Genomic DNA, 25,275 nt, shown 5'->3' with positions numbered 1-25,275 from the left:
ACATGTACACTTTTTCAGATGCCATAATTACTTCTTTCCAGAAAGTTGCTATTCTGTGACTGTTGCTTCACTACTTGACTTGGAATGATGTCACTTGAACAGGTACTGCACAAACAACTCAATACGGTTACTATTCAATGCAACTAAAATGGAAAAAATAAAAAATAATCCCAACATATCTAGGAAAGTTCAACACACTTGGTTATTAGGACTGAGCTTTTAGTTGACTTTGTTTGTTTGGAGGGAAGCTGTATGGTATAGTTAGTCCAGTTTGACTGTACTTTGCAAAGAGATTTGCTACCATATTTTCCTCCAAGAAACATGGAAGTTAAAAGCAGCAACAACAACAAAGTTGTTTAACTCAGCAAAATATGTTTTCTTCCCACTGAAATCTGCTCAACTGAAGGTTTACAGATTAGCCTCTGGCAAAAGCCATAAAAAGAAAACAACTTGAATTGCTATCCAATAGTAAAAAGTCTACGAGCTTGTAGGATAGTACAGGAGGCAATAAGCTGTTGCCTGCACACTGAGGCCTCATTCTTAGAAATGCAGGCTGCATCCAAAGCAACGTGTCAAAGCAGATCAATATGTGAGTTTTGTATCCTTTTTGGAATCCCAATATGAACTGATTTACAGATGAAATAATTGAGCTGGCAACATTTTCTTTCCATATCATTAGCTGATCAGTATTTAACTAGACTATATACCTTAGCACCAGCTCCAGGTAAAACAGTACTAAGTAACTGCATTTTTCTAAATGTTGACATCAGAAATTTTACCCTTTTCAAATACATCTGAAAACATGGTCTAGTACTTGATCTAATTCCTGCAAAACATACAACAGGAAATCTACAGAAGATTTTACAGGAAGGAATTACAGGAGTGAACTTTAACTTTTACATAAGTCTAAATTTCAACTGTGGCAAGTCACAAAGATCATCCTAAACAAAATCAGAATAAAAATACATGAAGTGGGGGAGGATGCCATCGTTCACATTCTGTCTCCATATGGCTCTACTTAAAACTGTATGGCAGCAGGGCAAGTTCATACTGCAGAGACAGGGGCATTCTGAACTCGTAGGACTGGCGTTTTGGGTAGTGTCAGGGTGCCAAAAGGGGACTGATTTTCCCCCCAAAAGGGGAAATGGTTGTTCTGATGCAAATGGACAACTGTATCTCTCACTATCCAGTCTGTACAAATTAAAGGCAAGGTAGAGGAATGGCTGAGACTGAGAACACGTTATCATTTTCCAGCAGAGCAATGTTTATTCCTTTATTATGATTTTAGTACTGGAGGTTTCAGGTGCAAACCTAGAATGACCAGCAGTGCCCAAAGCAAGCATGGCTGTATGATGCAATGAGAGCACTCCATTGTAGATATCACCCACTACCACAAAACTCCCATACAAAACTGAGTCTCCTTTGATTATGCGGGAACTTTGACTGGCAAGCTGTGCCCTCAGGATATAATTTTAAATGCACTGACACATCCGTCTTAATTTCTTTAGAAAGAGTTGGTATCAGAAACAGGTGGAATGAACCTTTTGATACAATAATGACTTTCTGCTAGCACAGTGGGAACAAGTGCTGTGAAAAACTATAACTGAAGTCTAACTGCCGAGAAAAATGGACAGTGTGCCTACAATAAGGAGTGCTCTTCATTTCTGCAGGTGACATTTCTTTACTTCAGGCTGCTGACTAACCTTGCCACCTTTGGAGCCGATTGGGAAGCTCTGACCTCCCATTATTTTTTGGACTAGCAAAAGCATCTGAGATTAATGAATGAACAGTTTCCTCAACTTGTACTTTTTGACCTTCTAGTTCATAGCATTTTCACTTGCCATGTTACAGAGCTTTTCCTTGTGGTGGATGCAGAGCCCTCACTTCCCAGAAAACAGAGAACTCAGCATCAGCAAGACAGAGCTCGTTGAGGGGTAGTCCTGGATGGCTGACAGAGCTCTGTCAAGTTAGAAATCGGGCCCTTTGTGGCTAAAATCAGATTATGAACACTTCAGGGAAGGCTGCAACATGCTTTTCTGTCATTGTAGAACAATAATGATAGGTGGATTAGGTAGTAGGCTAGAGAGAGATGTGTCAGCACCGATCATCTGACTGACTGTGAAGGGAAGCAATGAATAACATTGGACAGTTAAAGTTTCAAGTAATTGAAAGTATCTACAATGTAATGAATAGACATCTGGCAACAGTATAGTGTTTCAGTTAGCACATCATTTTGGATAGCTGGAGTTCAGCTAACTGAGGTTTCACTATAAATGCATTATAAAGATTTTCCAGTATGCAGCTCCTTTAACTCCGGAGGTCTTCAGGATTCTTATATCAAATCCACTACTTTAACGGAAGACAAAAAAAAAAAAAGTGTAATGTAGTGAATCCAACCAACATATTAAATGCATTAAAGCCTGTATCTTCCTGCCAAGGCTGACTGGTCCAGGAGATGGAATGTGTGTTTCTCTAAGACGACTACAAATAGATCCTCTCCCACCAGAGCTGAAAAAGTCAGCTGAGCCTGCCAGCAAAAATGTAAAGCAGACATTGATCACAGCAGCCTGCACCTTCCCTCCACGTGCAAGCTCTATGTACTAGCAGGAAGATGAATGAAGAACACCAAGCACAACTGAGCCTAGGCTGCTTTTATGCACTTCTTGAATTATTGCTAGCTCAGAGGCACTGTAACTAATTTGATGCTATTAACTTCTCTGTGTGATGCATCTCAAACAAAAATAAGATACATGCAAAGTGTCCATGTGATTGGTTTGACTGAGATTTTATTTAATATACATGGTAAGAAAGCTGATTTCATACATGTTTATTATTTGTTGAGGAAAGAAGCCAAGCCAGCAGTCTCGGATACCAAAGGCCTTCATTTACTCATAAAAAAAAAACACCTGAAAGTTAGCAAACACAATGACCTCAGAAGGATCATCATCAGGGTTTCAATGTCCCACCTTCGATATAGAAATCTAAACCTCCTCTTACAGCTTCTGTTATGCAAATATATATATAAAGACTAATACTCTCATAGCATGACTTGCATGTTTGGGAAATATAACTATTGAACTTACCACCTATTTTTCTAACATTTACCGTTAATGAATACATACTACCAGGGCTATCTTTGCTTCCAATTACCTGCTTCCTTCCTCCAGCAGCAAAAAATTTCCACTCCACCACTCCTGCAGAAATTCCTCTTTTACAAATTTCACATCAGTGACACAACCTTTCAGTTCACTTGGCCGTCATTCTTCTAGTGACAAAGAATGGTACCTCAGTGTGAGGTACCAGCCTCTGATGTTCAGGCCCTCTCACCGGTTTGTTTGAGGTTCGAAAACCTTGACTGGAGAAACCTCACACAGAAATTGACAAGAGCAAGTCCTTCTTCAATTTCCAATGCAATGCAGAGCCTTTCCTACTAGCTCTGAAAGATTTTAAAGCTAGGTTTTAAGATACCATTATTATGCACTTTACAGATATTTGAAGCCATCCTGAAATATCTCAGTAATAAATTTTCTATTCTAAGCAATCTACAAAAGTTTTTTAAAATGCCTTAAAGCATTTCCACTACAGCTTTTGTTCCAGCTCAAACAAGAAACCTTAAAGCTTCAACATGGAGCAACATATGATTTTAACTTATTAAAAACTCTTCAAAACTCACACATGCACACACTACTTGTGAAAAAGTTGTACCATATTCATGCCAATAAAAATCCTTATATCAATTATGTTCTTGAGAAAACAGTGGTAAACTTATAGTTCACATCTAGATATGTATCAGTAATTATGTTCATGCACAGAGAATTTATTGGAAAGCTACTTCAGTTAGGACATCGGTAATACCTTCTTTTTGCTGCAGTAAATCTGCCATTTCTTCTCTGGAGGGAGTGCAAACATAGCCTCTCTGTTCTTGTCTGTAAGATCCAATTCATCCTGGAGATTGTGAAAAAGAAAAAGAACATGGTCAACAGCTGCATTGATGATCTCTAACGTATTGAGAGGAATCTGAATCAGGTACATTGACTAACTTTCAATCAAAAGGCATAAGACTTTGTGCCCCCCAAAGACCCCAAATATTACTGGTTTCGTAATCTTTGCATTGCTACTGCAAGCTCTCCCTGTCAGAGCACAAGGTATGACGCGGGCAGCCTGAACAACTGCCATGTCAGACTTCCATTACTCGTAATTAGTAAGGGATGGGAAAGACCACATGAAAGGGATGAAGTTAAGAACTCAAAGTACTGGCTTATGTAACATCGACGCTCCTTAAGGTTCTTGGAGAAAGGCTAAAAATTCAATACAATTTTTTTTCTGGACTGCAGTACCAGCTTGGTCTTCCAGTTAAAACTGCCAATGGATTTATGGCACGTGCCACTTTCTTCTATTTCTGGGCAGAAATTGATAGATAAGAATAGTGGTTTGTTTCTTCCCAGGACTGACAACCATCTAGAACAAGAACAATGAAATCACCATATCTTTTAAACAAAGATCACAAGGCTGTAGTCTAGAAACAGTAATGCCATCAGCAACTTATAGGTTGAAAAGGTTTCAGTACTCTTGTGTTTGTCCTCTGGACTACACAGTCCCTGGTTAAATACAAATAACAGTTCAGAATCAGAGGACCTAACTCCACACAACTTTACATCAGGTTAAACAGATCAGCAAATTCAGTCTCCGTTAAGAGAAATGAGTTCAGCAGAAGACACCCTGTTAGAGCCTAGCCAATCTCACATTAACAAAATGAGGAATAATGCTGTGATCTGGAACTGACTCCCAGCTGTGTCAGGAGCCCCCTGTGGATATGCCACTGAATTTCCTAGCATCAGTTTCTCTCCTGTAACAGGTAGATACCAATAGCCTCATTTCCTATTCATGGCTCTATAAATCATCTCAGCAGAGATGGCCACTTGCTCTCTGCTCACTCGGTGCTGACCAGAACAGGACTCTAGTCCCAGCTGGCCATTTCAGTTGCTGGTGAGAACAAGTAGGGATGGTCTTCAGAGCAAGCAGCCTGCATGAGCAGGGACAGACAAAGGTGTCTAAGTGAGAGTTACAGCGATAAGAAGACAAGCTTCCAGTAATATTTCAATGAATCAGTTTTGGCAGGGATTCCTTCTTCCTATATATTTGAAAGTGTTTGGAGAAGGAAGTGTCCGGGGGCCACTATCTCGATGACATCGCAGCACTGAGAACGCCACACATGCAGATTCTGGCACCCACACTAACCTAACCCAAGCACAGACAATACCTCTTTAACTCAGCCCAACAATGGCTCATTGGGAAAGCTTTCAGGGCTGGGAAACTTGTGAAAACAGTGAGCTAAATTGCACACTGAGCCTGGTAGCGGCTGCTGACAGATTTAAAAGCCCATAGAGATTTCAGCTGCAAAAAGGTACAAAAGAAATGCAAACAGTAACAAGACAAGGTCAGTGCCAGCAGCCCAAGGTAGAAGAAGCTGGAGTGTTTTGTTTTGTTTTGTTTTAACACAAGAAGTTTAAAAGAAAAGATGAAAAAAAAAAAAAAAAAAAAACTCTAGCTGTGCAAAAAAAGTACAAACCATGTGGAAATGTTTAGGGTGAGTTTCCAAACAAGAGGGCAGCCAAGCGAGGCAAGGAGTTTTATCCTTGCTACACACAATTAGAAAGCTCAGGCCAGGATCGCATTCTTGGGGAGAGAGGGAGAGTGAAACGACATGTAAGGTCTTAAGACAAGCGAAGGAATGCTGTTGGAGGTCAAGCATGTGGGAGGGGAAGGAGGGGCAGACAGGGAATCAGAAATGCCAGGTTTGGAAGAACCACCAAAGGGGCCAGAATACACATCTGAAAAGGGCTGGCTGGTCTCAGCTAAGTTCTTAGAAAAATTACGATTGTTTTATTGAATGGCTTAATGATCTTAGCCTTTTTAAAATATAATAATAATAATAATAATAAAGCTGAATTCCACTGCAGCAGCAAGCTGAGAGGTTAACTGATTCTGCTTGGTTCTCACAGCAGCTTTGTCCACCAGACCAGCCTGCTGGCCTGTTCTCAAAAATGATGATCTCAAGCAATCCAGCACAAGATAATCATTTCATCAAAAGAACGCTCCTATTGACTGAATGCACCCGGAGGGCAGGATGCTGCCACTTAGCGACTTCTGGACATTCCCACAGACACTGGCAGTATCAGGGACATAAAGAACGCTCTGCCTTCAGCGGGGCAGTGAGAATATGCGACTTCTAGTCAAGCAATTTTGCATCGTGAGAGCATTCTTTTCAGGATATAAGTTTAGAAAGGCTGTTTGAAGGGATGGAAGATCCAGTGGGAACAAAGGGCTTCTGCACCCTACTTCATCATGACTCAGGAGGGTAGGTGAAGCTAGAAGAGTGCAAGAAGTCATTACATTAGCTCAGGGAGCATAGTAACAACACAGAAAGCTGCTCTAGGTTACAGGCATAACATGCCCTGCTCTACCTAAACCCTTAATCAAATCCCAACCTATGAAGAACCACAAAACCTTGCAAAATACAATAGATAAGAACCCTCCTTCAAGAACCCTCTGAATTCTCTTGTGTCTCCTATCTGCAAGCCCCTTCTGCAGCAGGAGGAACAGAAGACCTCCACGACTGCACTGGCAACGACGACCTAGCTGAGAAAGAAGATCCTTCATCAGATGGAGCATTTTCCTATTTGGACATGGGATCTGAACAGACAGCGTGTAAAGAAACTTGCTGCTTTCAAGGGAAGCAGGAGTAGCTTCAGAAAGAGCTGAATGTATTTCTGAAAGGTAATTTGCTTCATGAATTTGCTTCTGAGATGACTACAGAGACAAACCTGTCAAAAAGTAAAATTTCAAGCCAGAAGACTTAGCTCAGTGACAGCAAGCAGCGATTGAAGAAGAAAGGAACTGCAAAGACTGGCAGGAGAGTGGAGAACTACAGACTCTGAATGGAGTCATCACGCCTGGGGCTGGAGCCAGGTTGAGGAAGCCAATGCGACTGAATGTCCAGGAAACAAGCATGAAGGGCAAGAAAATAGGGTTTGTCAGAACAAAAGGGTGAAAACGCCCTCCTCTACCGCCCAAGCCCATTTCCCAACAGAGACGTAGTAGCTCTTCTGCCATGCCTTGGATGGAGGGCTCGACTCCGGCAGTTCATGCCAGCATGACCCTGCACAATGGATCTTAGCCTCTTGGCTCTTAAAATACTTGATGTTGCAAGTGTTCTCATGAAATACAGATTAAAAAGACATTTGCCAGGCTGTCCTGAGGGAGATGTAAAGTACCTCCAGTTAATACTCCTTGCATTTCTCTGCTTTATCTATTTCCTATTTTATTTTATTTACTGAGAGAGGGATACTTTCAGTTAATTTCACTTTCATGTGGGCATTTTTTACTGAGAGATTGAATTTCAATGATAAAACATTTAATACATACTGGAGCTGGATTTAAGGTTCGAATAGTTCCAGCCCAGTTCTTGGGCCAAAAGGGAAGATGGCCTCCATTCAAAATGGCTACAAACCAAGGAAATAAGAGACAGAGAAAGAAAGGGAGTGAGAAGGAGGAATGGGCAGGAAACATAAAAGAGTATTTTGTGGGATTTAAAACCACATTATGTCCCTTGTTTTTGGGAACATTTATCAAAGTGAGAAAGCTGGATCTGATACTTGGTAGCCATCGGCTTGATAATGATATCACTCAAAGCCCCAAAAGAGCTGAACAGAAAGGCATTTCTCACCTAGACTGGGCAGCACTTTTCTTAGTGATGTGAAATGAAATAATGTAGAGGAAAAAGGAATATTCTGGGAATGTAGAACAGCGGTTCTTCTGGAGAGCCTTTAATACCTACCAAGACCTCTGTACCAAGATATACATTGCCTCTCTGCCATTCAGTCATTTATGGGAGGCTGGGACAGAGTTAAGTGTAAATAAACTTTCAGAAGGGCTTGTTTGTTTGTTTTTACAGTATGTAAACAGAAATACACTTAGAATTCCCTTTCCAGAAGAAATGCGGAAATTCCTCATCTGGTTTGGAGTGAAAACTTTTTTTCAAACCATTAGAAATGCCTTTGAAATTGAAGCATAGCTCTAGTTTACTATAACCTCAAAATCTGCACTAAAACTTACTAAAAATCATAAAAGTGCAATGAATTATGCATAGCATTTCCAGCACAACGGGGCACAGAATTCTGATATGATATGTTTTGTTCACTACAGGCGATAATTTCATTAGCATGGATGTAACACACATTTTGCCAGGAGGGAAATGAGATTTTGTATATTTTCTGATGTTTAGCTGGATACCTGTCTTTTTTCATTAAGTTCTTATGGATTCAGCTATGGATAGTTGAATTATATTTTTAATTTCTGTCTGTAGGTCACACTCTCTCTTACAACGTTCTTGAAAGCACATCCTTTCCATTGTTGCTTTCTCTAAGCATCCATCTCAGGCCTGTGTTTCACATTTAATGGCTTTTATGATTGGAAGCAGTTAACGACATTTAAAAGCACATTCTCATTTTTTAGTGTTTACTTATGCCTACAAATTCATGCAATTATTAAAGAATTATTACGGAATAATTACAGAACTATTACAGAATGTAAACCTTCTGCTGTCCCCAAGGGGAATAGCTTTGGCATGAAATCAATCTTTACATCACAGAATGCAGCTAGGAGATGCAATACACTGACAAATAGAATCATCACTTCTGTTCTTCACAGAACTGCCTATTTTGACTGACTGATTACAGTTCTACTGCACCATTTGGCTCTTCAGCAGAAGATGGGTACTCCAGCACAAGACAGCCAGGTCCCAGCACTAACAAGCACCACGGGAACCAAACTCTCAGATGGCACAAACTGGCAACACTCCACAGAAAAGTTAAACTTTACTCTCCATTGTTAAACTCAAAATGGAAGCTCATGTTCATCCAGAACAAATTAGACTAGCAGTTATCTGACCTGTGACCAGCACCATGAGCTTCAGAGGGCCGTGCAAAAGCCCTGCAAGTTCAAAGCTACAGAATAAACTATGTAGACAGTCAAACACTTCCTGACTCCCTGCCTCAAAAGTCAGGCTGATTCCGTGATGCTAAGGTCCCTTTCAGGATGGGGACAGCATTGGTATCTGCAAGTATTTTTTCTCTTGCTCAGTCATGCCAGCATGGTTCTCTATGAGCCATCAAATGGGGAGCAAAATTGAACAAGTAGAAATGACATTAAGGTGCCTTTAGAAACAGGCTCTAGAAAACCTCCATGATTTGAAAATTTTATGTTTGAATAACTTGTTTGCATACCTACCTCAAAAATGCAGGTTCCAAGATTTTCACATTATGACCTTGCACTGCATGAATTCTAGTTAAATGCATCACGTGTATCTTGCTTCCTGTTCACATCCCTATTCTCTATTTTTTTCCTTCTCTTGCACATACATACCTTTAACTTTTTGTCCCCCTCTCTAATCTTTTTCTCATTCCCCTTTACCCTTTTTTCCTGTCACACACGAATGCACTCTCCCTTACCAACCTCATCAATCATTCTCTCAGTCTCTTAACAGCATCAAACCCACCCAAGTTACAAAGTGAAGTACAATACACTGCTACCAGTGTAATAAATTCCCTGTACCGTATAATACCTGTTGCCTCAGGTTCCACAAGGTCATTTATACACATCTGTCACTGTGCCCCAAAGGAAAGGCCATATTCCAGTTCTACTGATGCTCTCAGGTAGCACAGTAGAGCTGATGACCTTATGCACTGGATGAATTTATTTAAATCCTGTATGAAGTAAACAGCAGTTGTGACACACCATGGCATCCCATTCAACATGTGCTGCCAGGCCCCAGAGAAGGTTCGTGTTCTCTGTGCAGTCACTGTGAGGGAATAGCTGCTGGTGGGTTAATTGATGTTGAGTACAGTTCAGGCTGATATGTGATAAATAGGTCTGACATCTCTGGGACAATAGAGGAAGGGGAAGCAGAGGGAAGAGATCAGGGAGGGGGCTGTCAGCGGCGTGCTTCAAGCCTTTGCAGTAGAGGATCCAATCCAGCATAACAAACCTTCCCTATTTAGTCACTGCGATCACCTCCAGGGGACAGTAGAGGATTGTTCCCCTACAGTTTTCCTTCCATGGCTTTGTTCAATCCAGCTCACCAGGCTGACAGATGAGAGGCAGCCCGCTGGAAGACTCCCCAGTTGTGATACTGAGGAGGCCAATGAGGCTTTCTGAGAGGCTGCCTGGCCGAGCTGTCAGTAAATGAGGTTCATTTGACTAAACAACCTGATGTAAACACCAGTGCAAAAGAAGTAGCACTCAGCAAAGCCCCCTGCATATATGCAGGCAGTGTGATTGAGACTGACTTTGAGAGAGAGGGAAACAGAGCCCACTTCTCTAGACAAGTGTTTCCCAGCCCCAGGGTCTCAGAGCAGGGCCTGGCACAATTCATGGCTGGTTGCCATAAATTTTAACCAGCCATCAGGTCAGTTAAAGTTCCCACTTGGATACTTGATCTATCTCCCAAGTCTTCTTGTAGTCCATGAAGAAAAAAAGCAAGAGAATCCCCCCAAACAAACCCTTCTCCTCACCAAATTCTTGCACCTCATCCTAGCTTCTGCAGTTAAAAGCAGTCTCTGTGAAGTATGAGGAAATAATGCACCACATGAGGCTGGAAAGCAACATTTTGATCAGTTTCACAATTAATAAGAATTAAGTGGATCACTGGTAAACATCACTGGGTTTCTATGTGTCTGCATTCACTCACTGTATGCATGTGCAGATGCATATGCCACTTGCACCTGAAGTACACTACAACTATATATATAACACATATGCCATTCACCAATACCTACAATGTTTTATTGTTACATTTGTGCATGATGAAAACACCTTGCTCTCAGGAGCTTCTCCCACAGCCTGCTGGCACAAGAAGCGATGTTTCTGTTTCAGCTACTGCCATAGATCTAATTGCAAAGCAGACAGACAAAAGGCTTTGATTCTCACTATACTCTTTTTCCTTCTTGTTTTTTCAAAGAGATGCAGCTTTAAAACACCCTCAGTACTGGGGGCCCAGATCTCTTGATTCTCAGTTATAACATTTCATTACAAAGCAGAAAGCACCTGATGTTAGCATACTGGGAGATATGTTTCTCCTCTAAGCTGCCAACACAGAAGTTATTCATTCTTATGACTCAGCTTCAGCATAAGAATTTCATCTATCAAGGGCACTGCTTTTTGGCAGATAAAAGTATCTAACAAAAAGTCAATTAATTCCCCAGGACCCCACCCTTCACACACAGCCACCACCACCCTCTACTGTGCTGCTCCCATTTTTCCTCCTTAATCACGAGTTAATTGTTTTGTTTGCTTCCCAAAGAGCTAAATCCTGTCTCGCTCCTACTCCTCCTCTCTGTGACTTGACAGCATACCAGGACATACAAGCAGCAAGGCTGATTGTGGCATTCCCCTTTTACAGGCCACTAGAAACAGCTGTCTGCTGCTCATTTCTCTGCCCTTTGCAGGCAAACCACGTGGATAAGACAACAATCTGCTGGGGCAAATAGAAAGAGAAAGAATGAGGAAAACCAGTACCTACTTATGCAACAGCACACACAGATGTTTGCAGAGAGATCATGCTTTAGATACACATTCTCACATATGCAGGGATATAATATGGGTATGGCAAGAGGGAAGCCCCATGGATACTCCTCTTGGGTGGGCATTTGAGGACGACAATACAAAAAGTTGACTGTCATCACTGCTATTTCAGTTAAGATGGGCTGCGTGTCCATGTCAGTGAATTGGAACGAGCCCAATGATAGGGATGGGGATGGAAACTGAATAGTCAGGCTCATGTCTAATCTAAATCCCTGCTGCTGCAATTTAAGCCTATTACTTCCGGCCCTATCAACCACAGACATGGTGAGCAGATTTTTTCCTTCCTCTTGATAACAGTTTTCAAGCCTATTAAAGGCTGTTGTAATGTCCCTCCTCAGTCTTCTTTCTTGAGGCTAAACAAGGCCAGCTCTTTCAGTCTTTCTTAGAGGTCACATCCTCTGGACCTCTCATTCCTACTCTAATTGACTTCTGGGCTACCCCCGGTCAAAGTACTTCTTTTTTGAAGTGTACTGTTCAAAAGCCGGGACAGTGTTCGAGCTGAGACCTTATCAATACTGAGTGCAAAGATTACTTCACGCATCTTCCATGTCACATTCCTGGTTATATATTCCATGAAGATGATTTTTTTATTACTGTTTATTTTAATAAACAAAGAAACAGCATGACTCATGCTCACTCGTGATCCACTATAATCCTTACTTTCTTTTCTGTAGAAGTGTACCTACCTGGCTGCTTCCCATTCTGCATTATCAGACTTGCTCCTAAAAGAAGCCCATTTTATCTGCCCACCCTTTTTCATGCAATTTATTCTTGTTTTAAGCTTGTCTTTTAACATGCCTGGTGTTTGCAGCTTAGTGAAACCTGCACAGTTGATAGGTGTACCCTGTGTCCCACTGTCCAGTCAACTGAATGAACACACTGAACAGACCTGAAGCCATTTATTCTGCTTGATACATCTTTTCACTGTGACAAATTGGAAGTCCTCCAAGGCAAGCAGCACATTTATCTCTGTGTTCTGGTTACACACAGTATATCAGACACCTCTCAAACAGAGCTCCCAGTATCACCGTATATAACACTAAATAACAATAAATCTGCTGTTTCAGCACAGTGCCCGTTCCCCACCCCTTGCTTCCCTTCCTTCTCCTTCCCTTATTTCCCCCTCTCTGGGCCAGGGTCTGTTTTTCATGCCAAGGTCCTTCAGATGAGACCCCATACGGGAAGGTAGGTGTGGGAAAGGTTATTAGGAAATGGCCATCTAAACTGCTACCTTTCCGGCTTCCCCACCCTCTCCCTCCCTACAAAGTCTCTTCTGTTCTGTTTTAATACTAATGAGTTCAGAGGAGGTTCCTATGCTGGAGCAATTCACAGCAAGCACTGTGCCAAAGCACACAGGCACACACCTCTCTGATTGCTTCCTGCCCAAACACAGTCCTGCTGGCTCAACCCACAGAACGTGGGCTGGGAATTGCTGCTGCAGCCCCGTGCCAAGGGCAGGCTGAATTTCCAGGGGTGTCGGTGCCACCTACTTCTCTCCTCCCAGCTTTATCCTCTTGCGCGCATCCTATTTGCCATATGCCCCCATGGAGGAAACATGGGTAAGTCAGAGCTTGGCTGACCTTTAAATCTCCAATAAAATATTACATAAAAGAGCAGGAGGAACTGAGAGGTTGGTTAAGAAATTCATGAGCAAAATTAACATCTTATCAAGCTTTGTTTGTGGTGCTCAAACATACATGCTCGAAATCAGCTCTTAAATGCAAGGGTATAACCAAAGGAACTCCAAAAAATCAACATAATTTCTGGCACTGGTTCAGGTTTAGACAGATAGAAATGAAACTAGAAGCTGGCTTTAGTCCTTCTCTTGCTCTCAGAATAATTACCCCAGATTTAGCAGTGCAAACCAGAGATCAGAACGTATCCTAACTCTACTGAAGTGAGTGAAGTTACCCTGGATTTATGCCAGTGCAAAATATCAATCTCTCTCCCAATTTACCTGCTTTAAATTGTAACGGAGACTAAATGTCTTGGCTAGACAACCTTTAATATAGTCTCACTCAACCGCCTACAACCCAGGCTTCAGGAATAGAATAGACTTAGCAGTCTATCAGTCCCCTTTTTGCTAATAGTTAAATTCTACTTCAATAAATGGAGATGAGCTGTATTTACTATTAATCTATCCAGATCAGCTACAAGAACACCCATTTATGAGGCTTCTCTCATCTCCTCTGGGGTGAGGTGGAGGACAATTCCACAATAGTCTTGCTTGCAAACTGATTATTTCCACAGTCAAACACTGAGCTGAAGGCATGACAGTATATTTGGTTATTCACTCACACCCTGTCCTGTCTCATTGCTCAAGTACTCTGATAATCAGAACAGCAACTACTGCACTGACATCACTGGGTTTCAGAAAGCACCAGACAATTTTTTTTTCTCTAAGTATTTTTTAAGAATGAACTTATCAGAAACATTCAGAAAATATAGCAAAAGGAATAAGAGAAAGATGAGCATTCGCCTTGCAGACCAAATTTGTCCCCTAGATGCAACGAGGATTTGTTGTTATTTGGTTAAGCATTCGTAATCCCAAAGTTCTCTCTCCTTGTTGAAGCAGAAGCCAACAACTTTACACTGTCTGACAAACTCATCCAGCTGTTGCTCTCTGTACAAGATGTAATGCTGAAACACAGCCACTAAAGCAATCCCAATGGTTTTCCATGACTCAGGGATCTCCCTGGACAACTTCCAAATTGGGAAACTGCAATCTGCTTTCCCCTTGTAATTTCCTTTGGAGAAGTTATTCTTCAAACCTCCACCTAGTAAACCATTGCATAACAATGTTGTGCACACTGCTAAATTCTTTTCAAAAGATGTTTGTGTTATTGGCCTGGGGAGCCTCTCCCTTTACGTGGTCAACAAATGATGGGAAACTGCAAAATAAAAAGGTGCCCTTGAGTGTTTTTAATATAAAAGTGCCTAGAATACACAGATGCTGGCTGGGGCGCTTTGGCACATAGCACTGGGTCCAGATGTAAGAGAAAGGAGGGTTTGCCCAGGATGGCTACAGAATCTCATGTCAGATTCCGCCTGAAAAAAAGAGCAGGGCAATGTGTACAACAGGATGCAGTAGCAGGGATTTGCTCCCGAGATCTTCAAATACAACACATTTTGCCACTGAAAGGCTACTGTGCTTCCTGTGACCTCCATGTGCTGCATCTTTTCAGCACCTTTTCAATCTGGCCACAGTTCTGTACTAAAGCTGGTTTAAGAAGCACTACTATTCCCTGTTTCACACTCTGGAAGCAAACTCATGAATGCATGATACAAGTTGTGCAAGTGCGTCCTAGGAAACGGACCCTGAAAAAAAAAAAAAAGGAAAAAAAAATAGTAGCGCTCTTGAAATAAGTTTTCCTCTCAGCAAGCTTACAGCCTTTGCCAGTTAGAGAAGCAGTAGTACCTAATGTTCCAAGCTGTGGATAAGTGCTGTTCCCATGCCAGGTGGAAGACATCTGTCTGTACTTCCTCTGGACTAAACATGTCAAAGACAGCAGCTGCGGATGCGGCCCAGTGCGATGAGTGACAGAAAAAGCACCTTCTGATGCCTGCCCTTCATGCGCTGCTCCCATCCGGTGCCGAAGCAACAAGCAGAAGTGCCACTTGTTGTCTGCATTTAGTGACATAAACAGCTCCCCCTCAGCAGCTGCAGAGGAAGATGCCTGGAAACTTCTGACCGGAAAGCCTCGTACCCTGAAAAGGTGCCTCTCCTTCCACTCAGCCTCACCTGTGGCACCTTGCTTCCCTCACTCTGCAGTCTTGCAGGCCAGGCACACGACAGGTGAAGACAGTCATTTCCCACCAACCCTGAAAGAGCCTTGCCAGATACCTTAACAGGTAACGATAACTACCTGAACGATAAGCAGCCTTGAGCACTGTTTGAAGACAAAATCCACCTAGAGAAGGACACAGAGGCAGGCATGAAACAATTGTAAACTTCCCTCCTCCACCCCCCCAGGCTATACTATACACTATTTGCATGATTATTATATCTGATATAAACTGCTATTAGATGAGCACATACAGAAACTGATTTGAATCAAGACATTAAAAAGATAATCCTTACTGACTGTTATCTACTTCTTGATTCAATTACCTTGTTTTGCTAACAGTTTCTCCTGTACCCCAGCTACTTTACCTCAATAGGTGCAACTGCTTACCCTGCAAAACACTCACACCCAGACCTCTTTCACAGCCTTTCCTCCTCACAGGAAAACTTCATTGCCTCCCCAGCTTCAGGTGGTTACTTTTACAAAATAATTTTATTATAAATTTTATAAGGTCTTCATCATCATAGAGACCTGGTTCCCCTTTTCTTGCTCAGATCAGACTAAGTGACAAATCATTCCTCCTAGGACATCTCAGAGCTGACCCTTCTTCTCTGAGCTGCAGAAGAAACACACATCTGTCATTCAGCTTCCCTTCATCAACATGCAAGCTCTCCCTCCAAAACCACAGCCAGAAGATCATTTTGGCCTGGCATTTGTGCCATGCCACCTCCATCTTTGCACCCTCTCTTGCCTCTCCCTTCAGCATCACAGCTACTTCATTTGCTTTGTATTTTCCTGCAATGCTTTGGAAAACATTGTCTCTCCTTATCACTATCTCCTACCCAGTAACAATCCAGCCATCACGCCCTTTGCATAACTCAATGCTTTCCTCTGCCATTTCTCCCAGATTCATCTCCAGGTGGCTCCTTCTCACCTCAAATGATCTCTCTGACTTGATCCATTCTCCCACCCATCCTCAGCAAACCAAATCTAGAATTCAAATGTCCTCTCTAAAGGGTGTTTGTAGGACATTTAGTACAGCTTTGAACAACATAAGACACTAATAAACAGAAGTAAAGAAAGAAAAGAAACTGCAGAAGGGCAAAAATCATGCTCTGAGAAGCCATGTCAAAGGTGCAGACCAGTAGGATGTCTCTGTCCTGCTGCTGGCTCTATTTCCACTAGAGATGGCAGAACCTGTTACTTTAAGTCAGCAGATGTCAAACTGGCAGGAATTTTATAAGATTGCCGGTTCAATTCTAGGAGAAAGTAGGAAGTTGTCTACTTTGTACCTATCCAACTGGAGCTGAAAGTCCAGGGAACTTGAAATAAATTAATTTGATCCTTCCAGCTAGCACATATGACTCCTACTATTATCATCTCAATGTTTTATCACTTCAGCAGCCATCAGACTCAGTCCAGGAAGTTCCTGGCTCATCATTACAGACATAATGAGACATAAAACCTTAAATGTACTAATGATGCCTTAACAAGAGAAAGGCCACAGTAAAGTTTTAAATTATCATTATTTTTTATTTTTATATAACACTGCCTATCACTAAATGCACTTGCAGCTGTACTGAAACATGGCAGTGTTCTCCAGTCAGCTGGTAAGGTATTAGAAACACTTGGGCAGATGTCTGAACAGCAAACACATCCACCCTACCAATGGCTTAGGGGGATATCATGTCATTTTCCAAATGTTCAGTAGAGGGAAGACACAAGATAGACTTCGAAAGCACATTGATTCTCTAGTGCCAGGATCTGTTCCTTCCCCTCTTTTTGCACCCCAAACTATGTCTCTGCTGTGCTTTCAAAATCCAGTGCTGCTCCTTTCATGCTCTAGATGGACTATATGCATTTCCTCAATCAGGGAACATCATGGTTATCCCATTACAAACATGTAGCACAGCAAGTAGGTGTTCCTCAGGTGTTTCCTGTCTACTGTAAGCAAATCATACCCAAAACATACACAAAGGGAATGTTTGAACATTCCCTTCAAACATTCCCACCACGACCACAACCTTCCCCACCTCTCAGGAAGGCAGCCAGTACGCTCTGCTTGGGATATTCAGCTTCCAGCAGTCCCCACAGACACAGAAAACACCACACAGGCCAAATTTCAGGCAACGCAGAATGATGCAACGCTGCTACTGTCCTCAGTGGAACCGAGCTGCTTTGTATCAGCTAAGGATCTACCCATAAGTCTTGCAGTAAAGCAACAAGATCTGCAAAGCAATGTATCCCTGCACAAAAGCCTTGTAACTACACAGGTACTTTGGAAACTGCCCTGGCTTTTTCACACCCAAATCCGGCATGTAAGCCTAGGTCTGTTTTTGCATTTGTTTATACAACCCTACTGATTGTCATGCACGGAGTGTGAGACATGGTTTGCTGGCTCCCATCTCATGCTCCTCTCACTGCATCTGGGTCTCACACGTCTGCAGCCCAGCAACTGCTGCTTCTCACACAGCTGGTCGGGGAGCTGGGAGCTGCCAACCAGCTGTGCCTATTGGACAGGAGCCTGGAGAGAGGAAGAGTGCGGTGCTGCGCTCAGTGCCACGAGCCTGTCTTCTACTCCACACATAGGTGAGTGTGAAGGGCAGAGTTATCTCTGCCATGAAATCTAAAACGTAACATACCTCATGTAGCAGGACCTGAGTAACTCCAGAAAGCTGCCTGTAGTGATACGTGTTAGAATCAGGACTTGGACACGTGTACTGCACGTGGAACATGTGTAAAGCAGGCCTGACATTATGAAAAAATTTATTTGAAGAGCTAAAAGTAAAGAGGAAAAAAGAGATGGGAAAAGAGACAGGGATTCTGGATATGTGCAATTAAACGGTTGTTTTGTTGTTGTTTTTAAAGTATCAATCTTGGACTGAAGAACTGTGCTGGACATAAACGAACATCTGTGCATAACCAGACAGACTGTGATACTAGGGAGAGATTTTGCCTCCCAAGCCTCAGTCTCCTAATAGCTTCAGAAACCTTAAACCATCCAGTACTTCTGCCATGATTATAATAGAAGACAAGTGCATCTGAATGTATGAAAAATGTTAATCTGACAACTACAAACCAACCCAAGAGAAAGGAAAGTTTTGTGGCCTGGCCCCCATCAGCTAGGAAAGTGATCTGTTGCCTCAAATTGCTGCCCATTCTGCCTCTGGAGGCAGTGCCTTACACTCAAAGGGCAATGCTAAGCCTTCTTCCTGGATAGGAGCCTCCCATCGTGAAAAATCCAACTTAGTCTCATAATTTGTATTTTCTTCTAACCTCCACTGGCACACTCTCATCAAGTGCAAGAAAACAAGAGCAATAATTTGGGGCGGGGAGTCTCCCCTGGGCCAAGGCCAGCAAGTCAAAGCAGTCAGTTTGCTGAAGTCAGAGCTCATTACATGCAAATAAAAATGAAGGACCTCTGCAGATCTTGATTGCATTTGGCACTACACAACCTTCCGGACTGATTAGGTACAGTCATTCATTAAAGGAAAGCACAGAAGGGATGGGCACAGGGAATAAAGGAGCCTCATCTTACAGGAAAAATGACACAAAGGCACTTTGAAAATATGGCTGCAGAGAAAATTGCATTGATAACAACTCAAAGCCACAGGCCTGTCAGAGGTACAGTCTGAAACTGAGATTTACATGTAACACAAGCGACATAAGTTAAATCCCTGTATTAAAAAGAATTCAGGAAGAAGATAGAATGACTCAGAAGATTGATAAAGTGAAACTGAAATACTCAAACCTTGGCAACACGCCTGAATTTAAATGTGATTAAATACTGTGATCAATATACGACACGTGTTTGGGGTTTGAAGTGAGGGCCTATGGATGTATTTCTAAGCCACAAAATTTCAGTGAGAAACTATGGACTAAATAAGTTTCAGAAATGAAGGATACTTTTCTGGAAAGGTGGTGCTCCACGCTGGGCACCCAGACACAGAAGAGCCAACTCTACGTGTATTTCCCTCAGCTTCCCTGGAAGGCTGCTGGGGAACAACAGAGAACTTTGTTCTCCAGGCCTGTCAACAAGCACAGAGAAAGGCAGCTGATGTTCTCTTTTGCCTACATACATAGACTAATGTCTAAGGCAGTCTATATTCACAATAGAGGCAATTCTTTTACTTTTTACCCAATAAATACTCTTGCAGGTTGCAGAGCCAAAGAGGGGCCTCATGAACACTGCCACAGCTAGGACTTGGCAAGCTTGAGTGGGGCTGGTGATATATGGGAGTACTTATTCAATGTGGTGAAGCCTAGTTTTCATCTGAGGTTTATGTTGTATCCATTACATTAAATGGCCTGCAAGGGAGAGCTAAGCAAGAAGGAAAGTTGCTACTTCCAAGTCAGCTGTTTGCAGTGGGAACTGCTACTACTGTTATTTCGACTTGGATCCCATCTCCCTGTGGCTCTTGATGAAAGTGTGTTATCCAGTACGTGTCGCACTGATGCCTTGCTCAGAAATTGTTTTGCTTTCTCTGATAAATTAAGTAAATGAATTCTCAGATAGTTCCATGCATTTTTGATTTTCAGTGGTCTTGTTGATCAGGACCATATACCAATTCAGTGTGTGTCTTCTCTATGACAACAAAAGCTGGGGTTTAAGGCCAGAAAACATGATCTATTCACAGAGAGAGAGGGAGGGAGGGAGGGAGGGAGGCAGAGAAGAATGTGTGTTGCCTCACCCAAGTAGCAACTTACCTCTTTTGGCAACTAAAGAATGCCAGGGCCCTATATGGAGCTGCCATTTAAATCAACAAGAAGAAACAAAGGCAGACCAAGGCAAATGCTGGGTAATTCTGGTAATTCTGAAGTTATTAAAAACAGAGTTCAAAAGTATTTATGCTACTTATTACCTGTAACTAATGTAACTTAGTGGGCACTGTTAGCAGCATAAGGTCTAAAGTTTAGTTCTGGCAAAGCTGGGGAGGTTTGTAAATAGTAAAGTGGGTAAAGAGCTTTTGTGAATCTATAAAGTCAACACAACCTCTTACTTAGGGGCTCTGGGGGGAGAAAAGAAAAACAAAAAACCACAACGATCCATGTTTAAATGCCGTGTAAGAGAAATGAACCATGATAGGAGAATCCAGTCAATGTCCCACCTGAGCTAAATACCAAAATGCTCCAATGACTGAGGAGATAAAGGCAAATATTTCTCAAATCTTAGTTTAACAATCTAGTACGGTACAAGTAACTCAGATAAGGATATTATCATTCAAGTTTGCACACTGTAGTAATGTGATCAACTTTGAGAATGGTAGCTTAAAATGACAACTCCTTCCTCACAGACCTTCCCTCCTAAAATAGACCATGTTGAATTCCACCTTCTCAAACACCATGACCACCTCAACAGACACACTAACAACAGAAAAAGAGAAAAACATCAAAAGCACAAACACTGCTCTTTCCTCTGTGCTAACATTCTTTATATTTTCCTTCTTTTCCTGAATTTCCAGCATCTATATTACCCTTAGTACGATCTGAGTTCACATTTGGGATCCAGTTGCAGCTGTAAGAGAGATATACATGGCAACATCTTTACTGTCAAGCAACCCACTATCTTAACAAACAAGAAGAGTCCAGGACTTTTAATATTGAACAAAAGGAATCAGAATCCACTGTGGCAAGAACACACTACTGCTAACAAATTTGAACAAGGAGTCGGAGAAGCATTTTCATGAAAAAATTGATTTTCCCTTGCCTTGCAATAGTTCTTCCAGATTATTCTGCAGTTCCTGTTCAGTCAATAAATCTGTGCAAGGAAAAACACATGTGCTTAGCACAGCCATTTTTGCCAGCAGGCACAAAACCAGCTTGGCACTTGCTGAATAGACCACCAACTGCAGCAGCACTTTACTACATGGTACTACACACAGTGCCAGCTGAGAAGAGACTGAAGGAAAAAGAAGTGATGCTGGCTAGAACAACCTTGACAGTCAGGTAGGGCCATTTTTAAAATTTATGAGGTACAGGGCCACTCCACATACCCTTCCTACTGTATAGAGCTTCTCTTCCTCGCCTGTTCATTGAAGAAGAGATGCTAAAGCCATCTGTTTTCCCCTCTTTCAGTTGGAAGCATGAAAGTGGCCCTTTGAGGAGCAAAGTTTGTGGTTACATGTAATTGTTTGCTTTGTTTCTTGTGCATTTAGACATGTGCAGCAGCACAAATGCTTGAGATCCATCCTAGAACTGTTCTTCTGGTTGAGCAGCATCGAGAGCAGACATTTCAGCTGAGATCAGCATCAGCTTGTCATTTGACAAGCACTGCCATGAAACGGTCCAGTTAGGGCAGCTGTCATTCCTTGGCTGGTTGATCTGGGTGCACCCCCAAAAGAGAGCAGCCCACACATGTAAACCCGCCTCAGCTCGGATTCCTCACCAGCAGGTTTACAAGCTCTGGAGGTGTTTGTGATCCTAACCCAAATAAAGGATCCCAACACATTCCTAGTTCTTCAATCTCCTCCTCTTGCACAATGTACGTCTTCAACTGCATTTTTATGATAGCAGTTGAAAGACCACAAGACAAGAGAAGTACTTCAAAGTGCCCATTTTCCTCAAAAAGGGGGTGGAAATGTACTGAATATTTACTGGACTGGAAAACCCATCACAGGGGAGGCTTTTCCAGAACAGCTAGGCTTAGCTCTTCTTGTCATTAACTCTTGTATAGGACAATGCCCCAGATTTTAACTGCAACAAGGGGAAAATAGGGCTTTTAAAAATTCATTCAAGCACACCAATATGTTTCATTATACCCCTTGTAGAGCAGATGGCAAGATGAGGATTTACCCTCTGGGCCTGCTTCAGGAAGCAAACGCAAATGCTTTTCTCACTACAGATCTCAGATGATGTTGGTGTCATCATTTCACTTGGGGATTTGGGTCAAAAGGCTTTACACTCAAATCTGTCTTTTATATAGTACAAGTGCACCCACACTAGACCCTAACGGATAAGCAGTGGAGAGGCTGGTATGCAGCAAAGAGCCCTCTCAGGCACTTCCAGGTCGCTGACTTACACTGGCACATTTACAGACTGAATCTTTCTAATCCAATTAAAATCTCATCTGAGCTGTCAATACAAATGTAGCCTGTTTTATTTTAGTGTCTCGTGGAACATGCATTAATCTGAACCTGTGGACAAACAAGCCCTTCTGGGCAAATTCTGCATTCTGCTAGCCCAGTTTCTCTCCTAGGTTCTCCCACTCATAAAGCTCTTGCTGATCTCACATCATCTGTCTGCACAGGAACTCCTATGGACACACATAGTCATCCTACCTGAATGCTTTATGAAAATGTGATATAATTCATTAACCTGACAAGTAGCACTTTCCTCTCCTAGCTCACTTCTCATGCAATGATGGGTAGGGTACTATCATTAAATACAAGAACACAAATTTCATCAATTTTTATTTCAATGGCTTCATTTGTTTGAAATATATATGCCAGTTACAGGCTGTCAGCACACTTGAGAAGTTATAGCATAGACTAACAACTCACAAACTCCTGGGCCAAAATTTTTTGCAGCTCATCATGTATACTTGTCATTACATTTTGCACCGAAAACATTATAAATCTTGCCATTTAATAGACTTCCACAGGACAGCTGCAAATTATTCTGCCACAAGCACATAGAAGAGAAATATTTGCCATAAAGCAAAAAGCTAAAAGCACCCTAAATACCACCACAAACTCAAACCCCTCGTAGAACCTGATACCCTTCTCAGTAAGCAAAAGCCCAGCAGCAAATACAAACAGGTCTTTCACTAGGACCTGAAGGTGACAAGTTCAAGTTAGGGCAAGCCAAGATCAGGAGCAAAGCACCTCTACTGGTGACATCTTCAGGAAAGCTAGACTGAATGCTTCAATGGCATTGGATAGGGATGAACTTTCATACAGGTGTTAAAGACTTGCATGTGAAAACCAATTCTTAAGCAGCATCAGAAATAAATAGCAGAGCAGATCACAGATTATGCTCTTACTCAGGACAGATACCACACACAGTTCTCCAGTCAGTCATCTGCATTTTCCAAGAGGAATTCAAGTAGCCTCACAGAGAAAACAGACTGACTTAAATAAAGACCCATACTTTGTGAACCACGCTCATAAGAAGAGATTCTCCATCTGCTGGTTAGTCTGAAGCAAGGAGATGCTTTCTTCTGTTCATGCCCTATTCGTACTGAAACAACTGCAAGTCTTACCATCTCCTTCCCACACCCTGCCACTGAACATTGCAAATGCTAAACATTTTCATAGCTTCTAGGTATGACAGAAAGAGATCACAGAGAAGAAATTCATACTAATTTACTATGTACGCAGAAAGCAGCTTTGACCAAGGAAATGCTTCGAGCTCAAATTACTAGAGGGTGGGAGAGTATTCTGGCAAAGGCCTTTCTATGGCTGCACCCTGGGCATGTTTTTTCTGCATTCTTCCCTGGGCATCTGATTTTCACCAGCATCTGAAATAGTAGCCCAGGCTAGGTGGGCAGACCATCGTTCTGACAAACTATAGCTGTCCATGTCTTTGATCTGACACACTATAGTTGTCCATATGTTCACCTCCACCTGCATACCCAAATTATATAGCCATTTTTATTGCTACAGCACTTTGAAGCCATGCTCATACAAAATAAAATAAAATAAAATACTGGGGTATTGTTATGTAAGTGTAATATTGAAAGATTTTTGGCAAACTCCTCCATTCTGAGATCCAATATGCTCTGTGCTATTTCTCACTCAGTAGCAGAACTCAGGTATAGATTACAGGTACCTCACTTTACATAACCCCCAAACTCAGAGTGATGATGAGACAGCTATCAACTGCATCAAATGGTCATCACCTTTCTGATGGAAGTCCCAAAACAGCACAGTCCTACGACCTCTGCAGTGGTTTGCACAAATGCTGAACAAGAGGAAAAGACAGCAAGGCTCTTTGATGCCAGGCATGAATAGCAACTGACTGCTACCAGTAATCTACAACAGCATTTACCATAGAAGCAAACAACAAAGTTTATCTGAAATAACTGCTTCTTTTCATGTTTACATCTGCTGCTGCAATAGCAACAGTTCATGGATCAAAGGCAACCAGATGATGAAACACAATGAGCATGGTCACCTGATCGTTACGCCTCATCAGCAGTATGTTGCCCATCAATAAACCAGTATAGTCCTTATTGACTGTCAGGAATCTGTTCTCTAGAGAGCTTACACGGTTTCTTCTAATAGACTCAATCGTACACCTGAAGAAGTCCTGTCAGAATAAATCCCCATATTTAAGCATTTTATTTTTTATATAATTCATCCACCCTCTAAAATATAACAATCTGCCAGCAGAAACTTACCACAAGTTCAGAGAACCTGGCATTGAGCTCCTCTGCAGGTGGTATTGGGACAGAAAACTCAAGGAACTGGAGGGGGTTGTTGTCCTTGAGGTTGATTTCAGGGAGGTCACTACCTCCAAAACAACAAAGAAACCCCAACGCATGACGATTCCTCTTCCGGGGGGCCATGATCATTGTGTATGATGCTATCTTCTGATCATGTTCTGCAAGGAAAAAAAAGAGGGGAAAAAAAGATGAGCGAGACTCCACCGGATCTGTACAGCTCTCTGCAATTACAATGGTCATCATTGGTGTAACAGCTTGGATAGAATGATTTGAGATACAAAAGACCAAAATAAACATTCAAGCTAGACAAGGTAGTTAGCTTTAATATAGAATTACAGAATCACAGAATCACTTAAGTTAGAAAAGACCTCTAGAATCATCAAGTCCAACCATTAACATGTTCTTGAATGGCAACGTAGAATCGCTTCTCCCAAAGTTTCTCAAAAGGTTTTACTAACTCAGTGA

At 42.0% G+C, this 25,275-nt stretch overlaps 1 protein-coding gene across 3 annotated transcripts in view; it reads right to left on the bottom strand.

Moving 5' to 3' along the window:
• The window catches only part of DAAM2 (dishevelled associated activator of morphogenesis 2), a gene marked incomplete at its 5' end in the record, with an annotated part of 115,891 nt that extends 90,943 nt beyond the window's left edge, over positions 1–24,948 (bottom strand). The window contains 2 exons of one of the 3 annotated variants that reach the window (XM_084284300.1): positions 3,856–3,945; positions 24,766–24,948. In XM_084284300.1, coding sequence (XP_084140426.1) covers positions 3,856–3,945; positions 24,766–24,939 — 264 coding nt within the window. The remainder of the gene's footprint in view (positions 1–3,855; positions 3,946–24,765) is intronic. The other 2 variants (XM_084284298.1, XM_084284299.1) reach the window with 2 other exon arrangements.
• Positions 24,949–25,275: the final 327 nt, after the last annotated feature.

Source organism: Netta rufina (genome assembly GCF_964035555.1).
Source record: "Netta rufina genome assembly, chromosome: 3".
In the NCBI taxonomy this organism is placed as follows: domain Eukaryota; kingdom Metazoa; phylum Chordata; class Aves; order Anseriformes; family Anatidae; genus Netta; species Netta rufina.
Note: the sequence above shows the minus strand (reverse complement) of the source record. Positions and strands in the feature narration are given on the sequence as shown.